General features: G+C 49.5%; 1 protein-coding gene across 1 annotated transcript in view; it reads left to right on the top strand.

The window, feature by feature from the left end:
- Window positions 1-9,551, top strand: part of LOC134935241 (serine-rich adhesin for platelets-like) — a 36,421-nt gene extending 26,870 nt beyond the window's left edge. Inside the window, exon 6 of the mRNA XM_063930426.1 lies at window positions 8,281-9,551. Coding sequence (XP_063786496.1) covers window positions 8,281-9,386 — 1,106 coding nt within the window. The 3' untranslated portion in view covers window positions 9,387-9,551. The remainder of the gene's footprint in view (window positions 1-8,280) is intronic.
- The last annotated feature ends 10,646 nt before the right edge of the window (window positions 9,552-20,197 follow it).

Genomic DNA, 20,197 nt, shown 5'->3' on the forward strand with positions numbered 1-20,197 from the left:
AGCTGGAACCTGGAAGACAATCACAGGAGAGAGACAAACAGGAACTAGGTTTGACAACCAAAGCACTGACGCCTTCCTTGCTCAGGCACAGTGTATTTATACCTGCAGCAAGGAAGGGATTGGCTAGGCAATTATGCAGATTATCAATACTGAGAACAGATTGGTGGAAATGATCAGCTGACAGAATCCAAGATGGCTGCGCCCATGCAGACACTTGGAGGGAAGTTTGGTTTGTAATCCATGTGGTAATGAAAACAGTAATGGCGGCGCCGGCCACCGGAGACAGGAGGCGCCAGGCTGACAGATGCACATCCAACCACGCGGACACAGCGGAGGCCGCGGCTGACGTAATCGCCACTCAGACACTCTGCATGCAGAAGTTCAGGGACGGCGGCGGAGGCCGCGGGAGACGCCATGCCAGGTGTAATATGGCGTTTACTGTGACAGCGTCCCAGAGTGACAGGAGAGGATACAGGAATGTACACATCAGGATAACAGATGGGATCCGGTCCTGGAGCGCTGAGCCAGCCTTAGGAGGCATCTGATGGGTAAGAAATGGCGTCCAGATACCCGGATCGTGACAGCACCCCCCCCTTTAGGAGTGGCCCCAGGACACTTCTTTGGCTTTTGAGGAAACTTGGAATGGAATCTCCGGACCAAGGCAGGAGCATGGACATCAGAAGCATTGGTCCATGAACGTTCCTCAGGACCATAACCCTTCCAGTCAATAAGATATTGTAGTTGACCGTAACGGTGACGTGAGTCCAGGATCTTGGCCACTTCATACTCAACGCCTCGTTGAGTTTGGACTTTCGGAGTTGGAGGAAGTGAGGAATGAAACCGATTCAAGATCAGCGGTTTCAACAGGGAAGCATGGAATGTCCTGGGTATTTTTAAGAAGGGAGGCAACTGGAGTCTGTAAGCAACAGGATTGATGACTTGTTCAATCTTGAAAGGACCGATATAGCGAGGTGCAAACTTCATACTGGGAACTCTTAACCTCAAATTCTTCGTGGATAACCATACCCGATCACCCACCTTGAGAGCAGGAACTGCTCGACGCTTCTTATCCGCAAACTTCTTGTACCTGAACGATGCCTTGAGCAGAGCTGATCGTACGCTCTTCCAGATATTGGCAAACTGATGCAAGGTGATATCCACTGCGGGAACAGAAGTTGCTGGAAGCGGTTGGAACTCAGGGACTTTAGGGTGGAATCCAAAGTTAGTGAAGAATGGTGTTGAAGCAGATGAAGAATGATACTGGTTGTTATGACAGAACTCGGCCCAGGGAAGTAATTGAACCCAGTCATCTTGAGAGGAGGACACATAGATGCGGAGGAAGGCCTCCAAGTCCTGATTCACCCTCTCGGTTTGACCATTGGTCTGAGGATGGTAAGCCGTGGAAAACTTTAGCTTGACTTGGAGGACTTGACATAAACTTCGCCAGAATTTGGCTGTGAATTGAACTCCTCGATCTGAGATAATTTCTTCAGGAAGACCGTGGAGTCGGAAGATCTCTTGTATGAATACTTGAGCCAACTTGGAAGCTGACGGAAGACCGGTGAGAGGAATGAAGTGTGCCATCTTGGTGAACCGATCAACTACCACCCAGATGGTATTGAACTTGTTGCACATGGGTAAGTCTGTAATGAAATCCATCGACAAGTGGGTCCATGGTCGACGGGGAACGGATAGTGGAACCAGTTGCCCCGCAGGCGACTGGCGGGATACTTTATGTTGGGCACACTTTGGGCAAGATGCAATTAACTCCAAGACGTCCTTTTTCAGAGTTGGCCACCAATAGGACCTAGAGATAAACTCCAGGGTTTTTTGGATACCTGTATGTCCGGCAAAACGGGAAGCATGGGCCCAATGCATGAGCTTCTTCCTTAGCATCGGCTTCACAAAACTTTTCCCTGATGGGGGCGTAGAGTCCATCCCTACCGTGGAGAATGCCAACGGATTTATAATAGGATGCTTGTCTGAAGACTCTGACTCATTTTCTTGCTCCCATGAGCGGGAAAGGGCATCGGCCTTGCGATTCTGAGAGCCCGGACAGAACTGGAGTTTAAAGTCGAACCTGGAAAAGAAAAGTGCCCATCTGGCCTGACGAGGGTTGAGACATTGTGCGCCCTTCAGGTATAAAAGGTTCTTGTGGTCTGTAAGTATGGTGATTGAATGAGAAGCTCCCTCCAACAGATACCTCCACTCTTCTAGAGCGAGCTTGATGGCTAGCAACTCCTGGTCGCCAATGGCATAGTTGCGCTCAACTGGGGAGAACTTCCGGGAGAAGAAACTGCAAGGGTGTAAATGGCCATCTTTAGCCCTCTGAGATAACACCGCTCCTACTCCAACGGAGGAGGCATCCACCTCTAAGATGAAAGGAGAGTCGATGTCAGGCTGTTTCAGAACAGGCGCAGAGATGAACCTTTGTTTTAAAAGATGAAATGCTTGCATGGCTTCTTCAGACCACTTGGACGGGTTAGCACCCTTCTTAGTGAAAGCAGTAATAGGCGCCACAATGGTGGAAAAGTCTCGTATAAACTTTCGGTAATAGTTGGCGAACCCTAAGAACCTCTGGACCCCTTTGAGGGTTAAGGGTACCGGCCAATTTTGGATTGCTTGTAGTTTCTAAGGATCCATCTCTAGTCCGGAACCGGACACAATGTACCCTAGAAACGGAATGGACTTGACTTCAAAGACGCATTTTTCTAATTTGCAATAGAGATGATTGACACGGAGACGGGACAGAACCTCTTTAACCCAAAAACGATGTTCCTCTAAATCGTTGGCAAAAATGAGGATATCGTCTAGATAGACCACGACATGACGGTATAGAATGTCTCTGAAGATCTCATTGACAAAATGCTGGAAGACAGCTGGAGCATTGCTCAATCCGAAGGGCATGACGAGGTACTCATAATGTCCGTCACGGGTGTTAAAGGCGGTCTTCCACTCGTCACCCTCACGGATCCGGATGAGATTGTATGCACCTCGCAAGTCCAGCTTTGTAAAGATGGTAGCTCCGCTAACTCTGTCAAAGAGCTCAGTAATCAGGGGTAAAGGATAACGGTTCTTGATGGTAATGTCGTTCAAACCTCTGTAGTCGATGCACGGCCGCAGACCACCATCTTTCTTTTTTACAAAAAAGAAGCCTGCGCCGGCTGGAGAAGAAGAAGGTCGAATGAACCCCTTTGCTAGGTTCTCTTTAATATATTCCTCCATAGAATGCGTCTCAGGCAGAGACAACGGATAAGTTCGGCCTCGAGGTGGAACCTTCCCTGGAACGAGATCAATCGGACAGTCCCATTCTCTATGAGGAGGAAGGATATCAGCAGAAGCTTTACTGAACACATCCGTGAAATCTTGATATGGAGGAGGTGGAACATCAGACGACCTGGGGGAGGAAGAACAGACAGGCAATACTTTAAACAAACATGTCTCAGCACAGGAGGAACCCCATGCCAGGATTTGCGTAGTCGTCCAATCAATTGTAGGATTGTGAAGACGGAGCCATGGAAGGCCCAGGACCACAGGATGTGTGGCTCTTGGAATCACTAAAAAAGAAATAAGTTCGGAATGAAGAACTCCCACCCTCAGACGAACTGGTAGAGTCCTTAAAGAAATAACTGCATCAAAAATTTTGCTGCCATCCACGGCAGTTAAAGAAATGGACGAAGGAAGTCTCTCGGTGGGTAGGGACCACCGTTTAACATAGGCTTCGGTAATAAAGTTCCCAGCTGCTCCGGAATCAAGGAGGGCAATGACGTTCCGATAACGTTGAGCAACTTGAAGCGAGACTGGGAGATTACAATCTTGAGGAGATGGAGAGGAGATCATTACTCCTAGCCGGCCCTCTCCTTGGCGAGCTAGGATTTGGAGTTTCCCGGACGTTTGGGACAGGCATTAATGGTGTGAGACGGAGCTGCACAATAGAGACAGAGAGACTCGGAGAGACGTCTTCGGCGCTCAGCAGGAGTTAAACGGGAACGGCCAAGTTGCATGGGCTCATCTTTAGATGGTGACAGTTGACGAGGAGGAGGAGCAGAAGATTTTGGAGCGGATGATCTTCCACGCTCAGTTGCTCTCTCTCTGAAACGTAAATCAACTTTCGTGCAGAGTGAGATTAGCTCATCTAACTTAGAAGGTAAGTCTCTGGTAGCTAACTCATCTTTAATACGCTCAGATAAGCCATGCCAGAATGCAGCATACAGGGCCTCGTCGTTCCATGCCAGTTCGGATGCCAGGATCTGGAACTGTATCAGATATTGTCCTACAGTACGTGACCCCTGGCGTAAACGGAGAATCTCGGATGAAGCTGAGGTTACCCGGCCTGGCTCGTCGAAGATGCGCCTGAATGTTGACACGAAGGCAGTGTAGGAAGATAGCAGGGTGTCGGACCTCTCCCATAACGGTGATGCCCAATCAAGGGCTGAGCCACTGAGAAGAGAAATAATGTAGGCAATTTTTGTACGGTCACTGGGAAAATTGCCAGGTTGTAGCTCAAACTGAATCTCACACTGGTTGAGAAATCCCCTGCAGAATCTTGGAGATCCGTCAAATTTTGCTGGCGTTGGAAGATGAAGACGTGGAGCAGAAATGGGTAAGGTGGGTGGGGTTATAGCTGGAGTCACTGTGGTTGACGCACCAGACGCGCCTGATCCACGGAGAGTTGTCTGAATCCCATCCAGCCGAGTAGAGAGATCCTGGAGACAGCGGATGATGTGGCCCTGTGCAGCCTCCTGATGTTCTAGTCGGGCTGCCAGTTCTTGCATCGGCCTGGCCGCTTGATCCTGGTCTCCGGCTGGATTCATTAGGTCAGTGCTTACTGTCACAACTGAGGGCCTGAGCTGACGGGAGGCAGCCTCAGTTGTAGGGGCTGAGATGTACCGGAACCTGGGAGGTTGTATCAGACCCCTGGACATGTAAGTAACATGAATAATAACTGCCCGAAGGCGTGACCACGACAACTTGGATAAAAGTCAATGATGTTTATTATGACAACTCCGCAACACAGCAGCAGTAAAAGAAAACGTAAAAGTCAGCAAAGAATAAATACAGTTCCTGGGTACTACAGGATGGCAGGAGCCACAGGGCACTGGTAGTGTGAGATAGTTCTTATGATCTTCTAGATGGAAAGTCCTTACCAGGCCCGACTGTAGCAATGGAGATAACCCAGGTTTGTGCCAGCTGGTGTTCCAGGAAAAGCTGGGTTGCTGAAGATAAAACAGCTGTTGTGGATACTGGCTGGAACCAGACTGTTGTTAGCACGGAGTGGATACTGGCTGGAACCAGTTAAATAATAAATGAACTTGGGAGCGATGAAATATGAACTGAAATGTAGAACTTGAGAGCGGAGAAATAATAATACCGGTGGAGAGTGGTAAAGTGTAGAAAGGACACCGGCCCTTTAAGGGAAGCTGTACTCTGCTGGAAGCTGAGCTGGAAGCAGGTAAAGTTGTAGCTGGAAACAGATGAATCCACAATGGATTGGAGAGTCAGGCTACACCGCAGGTGGAATGCTGGTGCGGGTCTCTATGGTGGAAGTCTTGAGACAGGAGCTGGAACCTGGAAGACAATCACAGGAGAGAGACAAACAGGAACTAGGTTTGACAACCAAAGCACTGACGCCTTCCTTGCTCAGGCACAGTGTATTTATACCTGCAGCAAGGAAGGGATTGGGTAGGCAATTATGCAGATTATCAATACTGAGAACAGATTGGTGGAAATGATCAGCTGACAGAATCCAAGATGGCTGCGCCCATGCAGACACTTGGAGGGAAGTTTGGTTTGTAATCCATGTGGTAATGAAAACAGTAATGGCGGCGCCGGCCACCGGAGACAGGAGGCGCCAGGCTGACAGATGCACATCCAACCACGCGGACACAGCGGAGGCCGCGGCTGACGTAATCGCCACTCAGACACTCTGCATGCAGAAGTTCAGGGACGGCGGCGGAGGCCGCCGGAGACGCCATGCCAGGTGTAATATGGCGTTTACTGTGACAGCGTCCCAGAGTGACAGGAGAGGATACAGGAATGTACACATCAGGATAACAGATGGGATCCGGTCCTGGAGCGCTGAGCCAGCCTTAGGAGGCACCTGATGGGTAAGAAATGGCGTCCAGATACCCGGATCGTGACAAAATGAGACAGATGATACATAAGAAATGGGCGTACCCAACTCACACTTAATAGTGTTAAGACCTGTATATAAAGGTATCTTTGGAGTGGTCCTAGATGTCCCGGGTCCCCAATTCCACTCCTCTCGTAGGTGGCGGTGTACGTGTGGGGAGAAAAACCGAGTGTCAATAATTCAGAGATGAAGTATTAACACACAAAATTTATTGAACACAAAAAAATCTTAGCTAATACCGTCCTGATTAATTACTGGTGGTCCTGGCCCTCACACCAACGCGTTTCGACAGAAAAGTATTTTTCAAGGTGTCATCTGTCTCATTTGAGTGTGAGTGACTCTAAGTGATACCACCAGGTTTATATAAACACCAGTACAAGGAAAGATACCTTTATGTACTTTTTCCCTCCTCTTATGGATGCGAGTATGGGCCCTCATTCCGAGTTGTTCGCTCGGTATTTTTCATCGCATCGCAGTGAAAATCCGCTTAGTACGCATGCGCAATGTTCGCACTGCGACTGCGCCAAGTAACTTTACTATGAAGAAAGTATTTTTACTCACGGCTTTTTCTTCGCTCCGGCGATCGTAATGTGATTGACAGGAAATGGGTGTTACTGGGCGGAAACACGGCGTTTCAGGGGCGTGTGGCTGAAAACGCTACCGTTTCCGGAAAAAACGCAGGAGTGGCCGGGGAAACGGTGGGAGTGCCTGGGCGAACGCTGGGTGTGTTTGTGACGTCAACCAGGAACGACAAGCACTGAAATGATCGCACAGGCAGAGTAAGTCTGGAGCTACTCTGAAACTGCTAACTCGTTTGTAATCGCAATATTGCGCGTACGTCGGTCGCAATTTTAAGAAGCTAAGATTCACTCCCAGTAGGCGGCGGCTTAGCGTGTGTAACTCTGCTACATTCGCCTTGCGAGCGAACAACTCGGAATGAGGGCCATGGTACGCACCAAGTTATCAGAATAGTATAAAGGTCACTCTCCATTCTAACAGTTATATATGGTTACGTGTTGTTACGTACGTACTACACTATCAGTCGTTCACTTGTCTTTTTTCCTCACCGCCGAGAATAAACATCGATTCAGCGCCATCTCTGGGACAAGAGGAAGAGGGGAAACGAAGGATTAAAGATACCTTTATATGGAGGACCAACCACGATCTAACGTGAGTACGGTACGCGTTAAATTATCATCCATTCTGAGCACCTCCACTCCCGTACCATCACCTGTAGAAAGGATGAAAATTCCGGATTATTAACTCTTAGAGCCACGTTCAATACACTCCTTCACGCATTTTTATCCAGTGATCTTCCGCTTTCACGAACTTACTACACTATCAGTTGTTCTCCTGTCCCATTTCTTACTTTTTCCAACCACGAGGATAAGAACTTTTCACTTTGGAGGAGTGGGAGAGAAAGGAACAAAGGACCCAAAGATACCTTTATACGAGGGACATATCACGACTCTATGCGAGTATGGTACGCATCAAGTCCTCTTGCACCTAACACCTCCTGTATGGAAAAGAACTGAGGCAGAGACCAGAACTTTTTTATAGACTGATTGACTGAGAACTTATTTGAATTACTTTATCACTGTACATTGTTGTTGTTGGATGAGCGCAGAAGGGATTTCTCATTCCTTGTGCATCCATGTTCTAGGGTGATTGAGTGATCACCCGCGGATTTCCCCACTGCAGCTCTCTGAGGCGCAGCAGTCCTCTATCCCCCCTTCTTTGTAGATCTTCCCTCCACCTAAACGCCGGTGACACGCCTCCGTTTGGAGAAATGGAGGCCATAGCTGCCGCCTCCCCACCCCAAAATGGCATCAGACTGTCAATCACTTAGTCTAATGCTGAACTGCATCCTGTGTTGCCGGACTTGTTCACACACACAGGACATGTCCTGCAATAATCAGTCCTTTGTGGCGCAGGGCACACCACTGTCCACATCTGAATCAGGGCCAATGTGCCGCCATTACAGATGTTTCTTTTTATTGTTATTGCATATTTCCAGCATCACTTCAAATTTAATTTCCCCTATGTGTGACGAAAATTGTTTGTAAGTAATTAGTCCTTAGTGAGGTTTTTTTAGATCCATATGTGAGGGTAGACTTTTACAGGCTTTGATATTGTTATTTCTACAGGATCAACACTCAAACTTGAGAGTATCCCTCAAACAGTAGAACACAGGACAAGCAAAGAACCCCTATACCACACAGAGAAGAAGAGACAAATCACTCCAATTCAAGCTGAGACATCCACACTGACTTTGTATGGGAGCTCAAACTATTGTGACTCGAGAGATGGATCCACCAACAGCTTCCATAAGAGAGGGACCTATCAAAGTGTAGAATATGAAAGAGCTGGTCATAAACTACAGACTAGATGTAAATCAAGAGGTCAGAAATGTCTTAGCAATTCTAAGTATGGTATTAGTAATGCGAATTCTGGAGGAGCAAGCCTATTCCTAGAGGATTCTGATGGAAGGGAAGATATGTCTCAGGAGGACAGTGTGAGACAGAAATATCAGTCAAGTAATGAGCATGACCAATGTACAAGTCAGTCTAAAAAAATATCCAGAAGTGGCACAGCATCTTACCGATCCACAGAGTGTGAAACTGTCGTTTCAGACGCAGAAACAAAACCACATATGTATGTCGGATCAAATCAGAGCTTTGACTTCTCATCAGAGGAATCTGATGCGAGCTCTTGTTATTCCCTAGAAGACTCTGGGGAGAGTCCCCATCCTTCTCCCACACATTATTCAAGAATGTCAAAAACCAAAGCAATTAGTGCAAGCCCCACATCACAAAAAGAGCCAGAGTTTGCAGAAGATTCATTACATAGAATGGAAATTTCAAATACATTTTCACAGTATGTAAGTAGAAGCCAAAACCCTTCACCAGAAGAATCCAAGAGTCACTGTTCCTTACTGCAACCCACAAAAAGCAACTCAGATCATTCCTCAAGAGTGACCAACAGGAGCACAGACTCCTTATCACTTGTGACAAATAGCAATCGGGTTGTAGTCTCGCAATTAACCAGTATGACTGCCAACAGTTCAAGTTCATCATCTCCTACAAATCAACAAAGAAGCGCTGATCTTATAAACCAAAATATTCCTGCTGTGACCCTGACAAGAGACTCTAGAGGGCTATCAGACTCTTCCTCCAATGTGTCCACCAAGAGTCATTTTGAAGGGAAAATATATAAAGCGCTACACTGTATAAATGAGGCACTATATAAATAAATAGGCCTAAAATGAGACATGATTATTATTCAGTACAATCCGATGAAGATGCAGGCAGTAGTTATATCTAAGCAAGTAAAACACAAACCTTTGCGTTTGGCACCAAGATTTATAATTCAATTAGTCTGTATAGACTGTGATTTGTTTTTAAGCTTGTAGTGTTTGTAACAGTGTACATTAAACAGATTATGATTAGAATCTAAAGGTTTTTGTGTGTTTATTTAAAACTGAATTACCACCTAGGAAAATATTTTCCTAAGATGCCCTCTCCTTTACATTACCAGAGAGAGAGTGGGAGGGGTGATAGAAAGACCAATCATAAGCTGCAATTAAATGCTTCTAGAGGGACCCTTCTCTCCCCAGTTCTGATTCATTGTATGCCCCATAGTAGTGCCTTCCTTAATTTTATGCCCTATTGCTGTTAGTGCTGTCGAGCGCTTTGTCCCATCCAGGCAATATTTCGGGAGACATGGCCTAATCGCGGGCGGCGTGGCCATGCCTAGGTAGATCGCTTCCACCCCTCACACACACACCTGCCCCGGCAGAGACTGCTGCTTCTGCCTCTCTGGCCTGACTGCAGCCCAGCACACAGCAGCTGGGCTGGGGAGAAAGGCTGCTGTTGTCAGGTAAGAGGGAAGCCGGCGGACTTGAGCTCCTGCCGGGCCCCTCCAACAAGCTGGGCCCAGGTAATTAGTACCCACCCCCAACTCGGCAGCTCTGATTGTAGTGTATCAGGATGATAGTATGCCACACAGTCTATCAAGAGCACAGTATGCTACACAATGCCCCCAGATAACAGTCCAATCTGCTGCCACTATCAGAATGTGCTTGGCGGGCTCCTGCTAAGCTCTGTGACATCATGTTTGCTGCAGCTCTGCAAGATCTAATGCTAGGCTAGCAGAAAGTGACTTAGGGGCAGTCTACAAACTATTCTACATGATCTAGTGTATTCAGTATACGGAGGTGAACATATCATGGCAAGTAGTTTGTTGACTGACACTTTTTGCAGGGTATTGAATACAGTTATGCTATAACAAACAGCCTCCAGAGAGGTACAGGCGTTATGGGCCCCAGAGACAGTCCCCTTTTCTCTGACGTCCTAGTGGATGCTGGGGACTCCGTCAGGACCATGGGGATTAGCGGCTCCGCAGGAGACAGGGCACAAAAATAAAGCTTTAGGATCAGGTGGTGTGCACTGGCTCCTCCCCCTATGACCCTCCTCCAAGCCTCAGTTAGGTTTTTGTGCCCGTCCGAGCAGGGTGCAATCTAGGTGGCTCTCCTAAAGAGCTGCTTAGAAAAAGTTTTTAGGTTTTTTATTTTACAGTGAGTCCTGCTGGCAACAGGCTCACTGCAACGAGGGACTTAGGGGAGAAGAAGTGAACTCACCTGCGTGCAGGATGGATTGGCTTCTTAGGCTACTGGACACCATTAGCTCCAGAGGGATCGAACACAGGCCCAGCCATGGAGTCCGGTCCCGGAGCCGCGCCGCCGACCCCCTTGCAGATGCCGAAAAGTGAAGAGGTCCAGAAACCGGCGGCAGAAGACTTTTCAGTCTTCATGAGGTAGCGCACAGCACTGCAGCTGTGCGCCATTGTTGTCACACACTTCACACCAGCGGTCACTGAGGGTGCAGGGCGCTGTGGGGGGCGCCCTGGGCAGCAATGAAATACCTATACTGGCTAAAAGATACATCACATATAGCCCCTGGGGCTATATGGATGTATTTAACCCCTGCCAGGTCTCAGAAAAACGGGAGAAGAAGCCCGCCGAAAAGGGGGCGGGGCCTATTCTCCTCAGCACACAGCGCCATTTTCCCTCACAGAAATGCTGGTGGGAAGGCTCCCAGGCTCTCCCCTGCACTGCACTACAGAAACAGGGTTAAAACAGAGAGGGGGGGCACTTATTTGGCGATATGATTATATATATTAAGATGCTATAAGGGAAAAACACTTATATAAAGGTTGTCCCTGTATAATTATAGCGTTTTGGTGTGTGCTGGCAAACTCTCCCTCTGTCTCTCCAAAGGGCTAGTGGGGTCCTGTCCTCTATCAGAGCATTCCCTGTGTGTGTGCTGTGTGTCGGTACGTGTGTGTCGACATGTATGAGGACGATGTTGGTGAGGAGGCGGAGCAATTGCCTGTAATGGTGATGTCACTCTCTAGGGAGTCGACACCGGAATGGATGGCTTATTTAAGGAATTACGTGATAATGTCAACACGCTGCAAGGTCGGTTGACGACATGAGACGGCCGGCAAACCAATTAGTACCTGTCCAGGCGTCTCAAACACCGTCAGGGGCGTTAAAAAGTCTTTTTACCTCAGTCGGTCGACACAGACACAGACACGGACACTGACTCCAGTGTCGACGGTGAAGAAACAAACGTATTTTTCTTTTAGGGCCACACGTTACTTGTTAAGGGCAATGAAGGAGGTGTTACATATTTCTGATACTACAAGTACCACAAAAAAGGGTATTTTGTGGAGTGTGAAAAAACTACCTGTAGTTTTTCCTGAATCAGATAAATTAAATGAAGTGTGTGATGATGCGTGGGTTTCCCCCGATAGAAAATTATTGGCGGTATACCCTTTCCCGCCAGAAGTTAGGGCGCGTTGGGAAACACCCCTTAGGGTGGATAAGGCGCTCACACGCTTATCAAAACAAGTGGCGGTACCGTCTCCAGATAGGGCCGCCCTCAAGGAGCCAGCTGATAGGAGGCTGGAAAATATCCTAAAAAGTATATACACACATACTGGTGTTATACTGCGACCAGCGATCGCCTCAGCCTGGATGTGCAGCGCTGGGGTGGCTTGGTCGGATTCCCTGACTGAAAATATTGATACCCTTGACAGGGACAGTATTTTATTGACTATAGAGCATTTAAAGGATGCATTTCTATATATGCGAGATGCACAGAGGGATATTTGCACTCTGGCATCAAGAGTAAGTGCGATGTCCATATCTGCCAGAAGTTGTTTATGGACACGACAGTGGTCAGGTGATGCAGATTCCAAACGGCACATGGAAGTATTGCCGTATAAAGGAGAAAAAGACAACGTCTTTTCAGCCTCAGTCCTTTCGTCCCCATAAGGGCAAGCGGGCAAAAGGCCAGTCATATCTGCCATGGGATAGAGGAAAGGGAAGAAGACTGCAGCAGGCAGCCCATTCCCAGGAACAGAAGCCCTCCACCGCTTCTGCCAAGTCCTCAGCATGACGCTGGGGCCGTACAAGCGGACTCAGGTGCGGTGGGGGGTCGTCTCAAGAGTTTCAGCACGCAGTGGGCTCACTCGCAAGTGGACCCCTGGATCCTACAAGTAGTATCCCAGGGGTACAGATTGGAAATTCGAGACGTCTCCCCCTCGCAGGTTCCTGAAGTCTGCTTTACCAACGTCTCCCTCCGACAGGGAGGCAGTAGTGGAAACAATTCACAAGCTGTATTCCCAGCAGGTGATAATCAAAGTACCCCTCCTACAACAAGGAAAGGGGTATTATTCCACACTATATTGTGGTACTGAAGCCAGACGGCTCGTGAGACCTATTCTAAATCTGAAATATTTGAACACTTACATACAAAGGTTCAAATCAAGATGGAGTCACTCAGAGCAGTGATAGCGAACCAGGAAAAAGGGGACTATATGGTGTCCCGGGACAGATGCTTACCTCCATGTCCCAATTTGCCCTTCTCACCAAGGGTACCTCAGGTTCGTGGTACAGAACTGTCACTATCAGTTTCAGACGCTGCCGGTTGGATTGTCCACGGCACCCCGGGTCCTTATCAAGGTAATGGCCGAAATGATGATTCTTCTTCAAAGAAAATGGACGATCTCCTGATAAGGGCAAGGTCCAGAGAACAGTTGGAGGTCGGAGTAGCACTATCTCAAGTAGTTCTACGACAGCACGGGTGGATTCTAAATATTCCAAAACCGCAGCTGTTTCCGACGACACGTCTGCTGTTCCTAGGGATGATTCTGGACACAGTCCAGAAAAAGGTGCTTCTCCCGGAGAAGAAAGCCAGGGAGTTATCCGAGCTAGTCAGGAACCTCCTAAAACCAGGAAAAGTGTCAGTGCATCATTGCACAAGGGTCCTGGGAAAAATGGTGGCTTCTTACGAAGCGATTCCATTCGGCAGATTTCACGCAAGAACTTTTCAGTGGGATCTGCTGGACAAATGGTCCGGATCGCATCTGCAGTTGCATCAGCGGATAACCTTATCGCCACGGACAAAGGTGTCTCTTCTGTGGTGGGTGCAGAGTGCTCATCTGTTAGAGGGCCGCAGATTCGGCATACAGGACTGGGTCCTGGTGACCACGGATGCCAGTCTGAGAGGCTGGGGAGCGGTCACACAGGGAAGAAACTTCCAGGGAGTATGGTCAAGCCTGGAGATGTCTCTTCACATAAATATACTGGAGCTAAGAGCGATTTACAATGCTCTAAGCCTGGCAAAACCCCTGCTTCAGGGTCAGCCGGTGTTGATCCAGTCGGACAACATCACGGCAGTCGCCCACGTAAACAGACAGGGCGGCACAAGAAGCAGGAGAGCAATGGCAGAAGCTGCAAGGATTCTTCGCTGGGCGGAAGATCATGTGATAGCACTGTCAGCAGTGTTCATTCCGGGAGTGGACAACTGGGAAGCAGACTTCCTCAGCAGACACGATCTACACCCGGGAGAGTGGAGACTTCATCCAGAAGTCTTCCACATGATTGTGAACCGTTGGGAAAAACCAAAGGTGGATATGATGGCGTCTCGCCTCAACAAAAAACTGGACAGGTATTGCGCCAGGTCAAGAGACCCTCAGGCAATAGCTGTGGACGCTCTGGTAACACCGTGGGTGTTCCAGTCAGTGTATGTGTTTCCTCCTCTGCCTCTCATACCAAAAGTACTGAGAATTATACGGCAAAGGGGAGTAAGAACGATACTCGTGGCTCCGGATTGGCCAAGAAGAACTTGGTACCCGGAACTTCAGGAGATGCTCACGGAAGATCCGTGGCCTCTACCTCTAAGACGGGACCTGCTTCAGCAGGGACCGTGTCTATTCCAAGACTTACCGCGGCTGCGTTTGACGGCATGGCGGTTGAACGCCGAATTCTAAGGGAAAAAGGCATTCCGGAAGAGGTCATTCCTACACTGGTAAAAGCCAGGAAGGAAGTGACTGCACAACATTATCACCGCATTTGGAGAAAATATGTTGCGTGGTGTGAGGCCAGGAAGGCCCCCACGGAGGAATTTCAATTGGGTCGATTCCTACATTTCCTGCAAACAGGATTGTCTATGGGCCTCAAATTGGGGTCCATTAAGGTTCAAATTTCGGCCCTGTCGATTTTCTTCCAGAAAGAATTGGCTTCAGTTCCTGAAGTCCAGACTTTTGTAAAAGGAGTACTACATATACAGCCCCCGGTTGTGCCCCCAGTGGCTCCGTGGGACCTTAATGTAGTTTTGGATTTTCTCAAATCCCATTGGTTTGAGCCACTCAAATCGGTGGATTTGAAATATCTTACATGGAAAGTAACCATGCTACTGGCCCTGGCTTCAGCCAGGAGAGTGTCAGAATTGGCGGCTTTATCGTATAAAAGCCCATATCTGATTTTCCATTCGGACAGGGCAGAACTGCGGACGCGTCCTCAGTTTCTGCCTAAGGTGGTGTCAGCGTTTCACCTGAACCAGCCTATTGTGGTGCCTGCGGCTACTAGCGATTTGGAGGATGCCAAGTTGCTGGACGTTGTCAGGGCATTGAAAATATATATTTCAAGGACGGCTGGAGTCAGAAAATCTGACTCGCTGTTTATACTGTATGCACCCAACAAGCTGGGTGCTCCTGCTTCTAAGCAGACGATTGCTCGTTGGATTTGTAGCACAATTCAACTTGCACATTCTGTGGCAGGCCTGCCACAGCCTAAATCTGTCAAGGCCCATTCCACAAGGAAGGTGGGCTCATCCTGGGCGGCTGCCCGAGGGGTCTCGGCATTACAACTCTGCCGAGCAGCTACGTGGTCGGGGGAGAACACGTTTGTAAAATTCTACAAATTTGATACCCTGGCTAAAGAGGACCTGGAGTTCTCTCATTCGGTGCTGCAGAGTCATCCGCACTCTCCCGCCCGTTTGGGAGCTTTGGTATAATCCCCATGGTCCTGACGGAGTCCCCAGCATCCACTAGGACGTCAGAGAAAATAAGATTTTACTTACCGATAAATCTATTTCTCGTAGTCCGTAGTGGATGCTGGGCGCCCATCCCAAGTGCGGATTGTCTGCAATACTTGTACATAGTTATTGTTAAAGAAAAAAAATCGGGTTGTTATTGTTGTGAGCCGTCTGTTCAGAGGCTCCTACGTTTGTCATACTGTTAACTGGGTTCAGATCACAAGTTGTACGGTGTGATTGGTGTGGCTGGTATGAGTCTTACCCGGGATTCAAAATCCTTCCTTATTGTGTACGCTCGTCCGGGCACAGTATCCTAACTGAGGCTTGGAGGAGGGTCATAGGGGGAGGAGCCAGTGCACACCACCTGATCCTAAAGCTTTATTTTTGTGCCCTGTCTCCTGCGGAGCCGCTAATCCCCATGGTCCTGACGGAGTCCCCAGCATCCACTACGGACTACGAGAAATAGATTTATCGGTAAGTAAAATCTTATTATTGCATCGTTGCCGACTTCCTGGCTGCTCTCTCCAGGAGAGTGTAGCCAGGTCTGCAAAGCAGGGTAATTGGTGCAGGGGCGGGATGGCTGTGTGACTATACAAATGATGCTGTACAGGGTGTGGTACCCATTATTACATCATCATAGCCACGCCTCTTGTCATACAATGCCGAGATTACCGGCATTATACAGCAGGCTTCGTGGCTACGATGACGCAAATCAGTGAGAATCACGTCATTGGCTGCCCCGACCACCCACTTCACTCGCTAAGTGGGCGGCCAGGTCCAGAGCTGCTTCTGTAGTCAGGAGATTTGCCCGTTCTCCGGGAAGCCAGGAAGGCCATCAAATTTTTGGGAACCTCCCAGCGATCCCGGGAGAGTAGCAAGTATGCCCTATTGTTTCATAGCAACAGCACCATATACTTGCCTACTCTCCCAGAATGGTTGAGAGGCTCCCTGATCACATGTGGTGCTCCCGGCCACCCGAAAGAGTATTCAAGTCTCCCAGAACAGCATCATGTCCACTTCCCAAGTAAAGTGGTCAGTCCAGGCAGCTGATAAAACAGTTTGTCAGAAGGTGGCCTGGTATGATGAATCACATTTTCTTTCATATCATGTGGACACAGGGCTGCCAAGAGAATTCCTGGGCCCCAGTACAACAACTTTCTGGCCCGCCCTGCCCCCTGGAGGGGGTGTGGTGACAGCATTCGGGGCATGGCAACACCTCTATAGGGGGATGTCTAGCACATTAGAAGCACCCACTCACAGGAGCATGGCATGCCTCCCAGCTAGAGCAGTAGAGAGCCTGGCTGGGCCCTGGTACTGTTTAGGGGGCATGGCCTAATCAAAGGAAGCGTGGGCCAGGCCCCCCCGCTGGGCCCCTCCTTCAGACCTGGGCCCAGGTCTTTGTACCCTCTCCCCCCCTCTCTCAGCGCCACTTTGTGGAGGGCCTGAAGTATGTGCGTTTACCTGGGGAAAAGATGACACACTCACGTAGCTATTTTAGGAGCTTTCGATGGTGGATGGGTCAGCATGGGCACTCTGACCAGTCTGCAACTACGTAACAAACAGCGGTGCACTGTGTGTTCTGACACCTGTCTATCATATGAGGTAGTCAGCATTAACTTTTCAGCACTTTGCTCTTCTTTGGGATAGGACCAGACAGGCTAGCCTTAGCTACCCATGTGCATCAATAAGCCTTCGGTACCCATGACCCTATCGCTGGTTCACCAGTTGTCCTTCCTTGGACCACTTTTATTAGGTACTAATCAGTAGTACATACTGCAGACCTAACGTTGTGAAGATTCTCTGACCCTAAGATCACCCGGATCCTTAGCCCATTTGTCCTGCTACCAACCATAGCCAGATTAAGGGGGGGCAGAACATACTGTACACCGGGCCCCCGGCCAAAGCACTCTGATATCACAAGCTTTCCCTCTTAGGCGAGCAGGACAGTATGCAGTGCAGGCAGAGACACAGGAATATCATGTTTCATGAGCTACTGACGGAGCTTTCTGGAGGGTAGAGAGCAGGAACGTGCAGTCAGGGGCGGCAGGGGAGGCAGTGCCTCCCCTGCCATTAATGATTCAAATAATATAAAGCAGATACATATGACACATATTCTGTGTCATATGTATCAACTTTATATTATTATAATCATTGTAGGCCATGTATTAAGTTTGGGAGGCACTAATAGCTAGTGCCGCCCGTAGCCAGTGGAAACGGGGACAAAGCGGGGGGCGGGGCCATGCGCTGGGCTGTAAAAGCCCATTACAAAAGAAGGGGAATGCGGCACATATACAAGTGCTTTGCTGCAGGGAAAGCACGCCGCTGCTAGCGAGGCACCAGTGATTGGACAGCGGATCCAGTGCTGGATCCGCTGGTCCAATCACATAGACGCGGCCAGGAGAAGCGACGGGACCCGACAGGTACTGCTGCGGCGGCGCCCGGACACCGGGATGCGGCGCTGACTTAAGAGCGGCTCCCCCCTCCCTGCCTCCTTACTCACGGCACAGCTGTCCTTGCTGCCGCTGCCGGACCGGCGCCTGTCACACACAGGCAGAGCGGAAGACACAGAGCAGCAGCAGCAGCACATGGAGGAGGGGGGAGAGCGGAAGACATGGGGCGCACCAGCAGCGGTATAGGGTGAGAGCGGAATGGCAGATCTGTCTACTGTGTCCCCCCTCCCCCTACTAACTAAAGTGTGTTCCATGTCCCTCCCTCCTCCTAACTAAAGTGTGTTCCATGTCCCCCCCCCTCCTCCTAACTAAAGTGTGTTCCATGTCCCCCCCTCCTCCTAACTAAAGTGTGTGCCATGTCCCCCCCTCCTAACTAAAGTGTGTCCCATGTCCCCCCCTAATTAAAGTGTGTGCCATGTCCCCCCTCCCCCTCCTAACTAAAGTGTGTGCCATGTCCCCCCCTAATTAAAGTGTGTGCCATGTCCCCCCTCCCCCTCCTAACTAAAGTGTGTGCCATGTCCCCCCTCCTAACTAAAGTGTGTCCCATGTCCCCCCTAATTAAAGTGTGTGCCATGTCCCCCCTCCCCCTACTAACTAAAGTGTGTGCCATGTCCCCCCTCCTAACTAAAGTGTGTGCCGTGTCCCCCCCTCTAACTAAAGTGTGTGCCGCTTTAGTTAGAGGGGGGGACACGAGTCACGACACACACTTTAGTTAGGAGGGGGAGGGGGGGACACGGCACACACTTTAGTTAGGAGGGGGGGACATGGCACACACTGTATTTAGAGGGGGGGGGACACGGCACACACTTTAGTTAGGAGAGGGAGGGGGTCCCCCTCCTAACTAAAGTGTGTGCCGTGTCCCCCCCTCTAAATAAAGTATGTGCCGTGTCCCCCCTCCCCCTCCCCTACTAACTAAAGTGTGTGCCATGTTCCCCCCCTCCTCCTAACTAAAGTGTGTGCCGTGTCCCCCCTCTAACTAAAGTGTGTGCACTGTCCCCCCCTCTAACTAAAGTGTGTGCCATGTCCCCCCCCCCCCCCCCCCCCAGGCACATGAAGATGGGATCCAGACCCAGACCACAGTCAAGAGCTTTGCCGGTGGTGAGCGGAAACCACACTATCAGCTCCGAGTCCTGTCCTGCACAATCACTGATAGAGACCCACGTGTGACAGACTACTGCCTCTTCCGGAAGAAGTGAGGAGGCACTGCACATATCTGGTAAGTGACGGTTGGGGGGATTTAGAGCATTTGTTTATTCTAATCTATTTTTTAGGCCCCTTTCCTCAACCTCCCTGTAACTCCCTCTTCAGTTCTACTGCCCTTACCCTCCCTGTAACTCGCCCCTCATGATCCCTCTAACTCCCCATGAGCGTCCTTACCCTCACCCTCCCCGTCAGCATTCCTGCCCTCACCCTCCCTGTATCTCCCCCTCAGCGTCCCTGCCCTCACCCTCCCCGTCAGCTTTCCTGCCCTCACCCTCCCTGTATCTCCCCCTCAGCGTCCCTGCCCTCACCCTCCCCGTCAGCTTTCCTGCCCTCACCCTCCCTGTATCTCCCCCTCAGCGTCCCTGCCCTCACCCTCCCCGTCAGCTTTCCTGCCCTCACCCTCCCTGTATCTCCCCCTCAGCGTCCGTGCCTGCATATAGTGTAATGTGAATAAGATTGCGCTACAGTGTGGCGTAATTTGAATTGGAGGTACTGTTCTCAGGTGCTATTGTGTCCACGCCCCTTCCTTGGGAGACTACACCCCTCTTTTGTGATGCACGCTGTCCCTTTATGAGTTAAGGGAGGGAGGGCGCCGAACACCCTTGCACCGGCCCTGAGCGGCACCTACACTCTGGCCTGCACACACATCTCAAGTGAGAGAGGGGGAAGATGGAGATATATATGTGCCTCCCCAGCCAAAGACCTCACCGCACGTCACTGGTAGAGAGAGCAGTAAGTGACACAGGGATCCCAGCTTCTCCTCCTCCCTGCCTAGGTGTCTGAGTCCTGTGTAAACTTTTATGCAACTAAACCATTTGGGTCTAGAGAAAGAGAGACACACAGAGAGTCCTCCTGAGTCCTATCCCAGTGTGTAAGTAGTACAGAGGCTGATGCTATTCTTGCATGTGACAAGATAAAGTATCTTCTTTTTCGATGTATATTTTAAGGTTGTTTAAGTTGCCAAGAAAATTGTATAAAATAGTTGTATTTCAATTAAGTGGGTCTACTGTATAAACAGTGCCCAG

This window comes from Pseudophryne corroboree, chromosome 6, assembly GCF_028390025.1.
Source record: "Pseudophryne corroboree isolate aPseCor3 chromosome 6, aPseCor3.hap2, whole genome shotgun sequence".
Taxonomy (NCBI): domain Eukaryota; kingdom Metazoa; phylum Chordata; class Amphibia; order Anura; family Myobatrachidae; genus Pseudophryne; species Pseudophryne corroboree.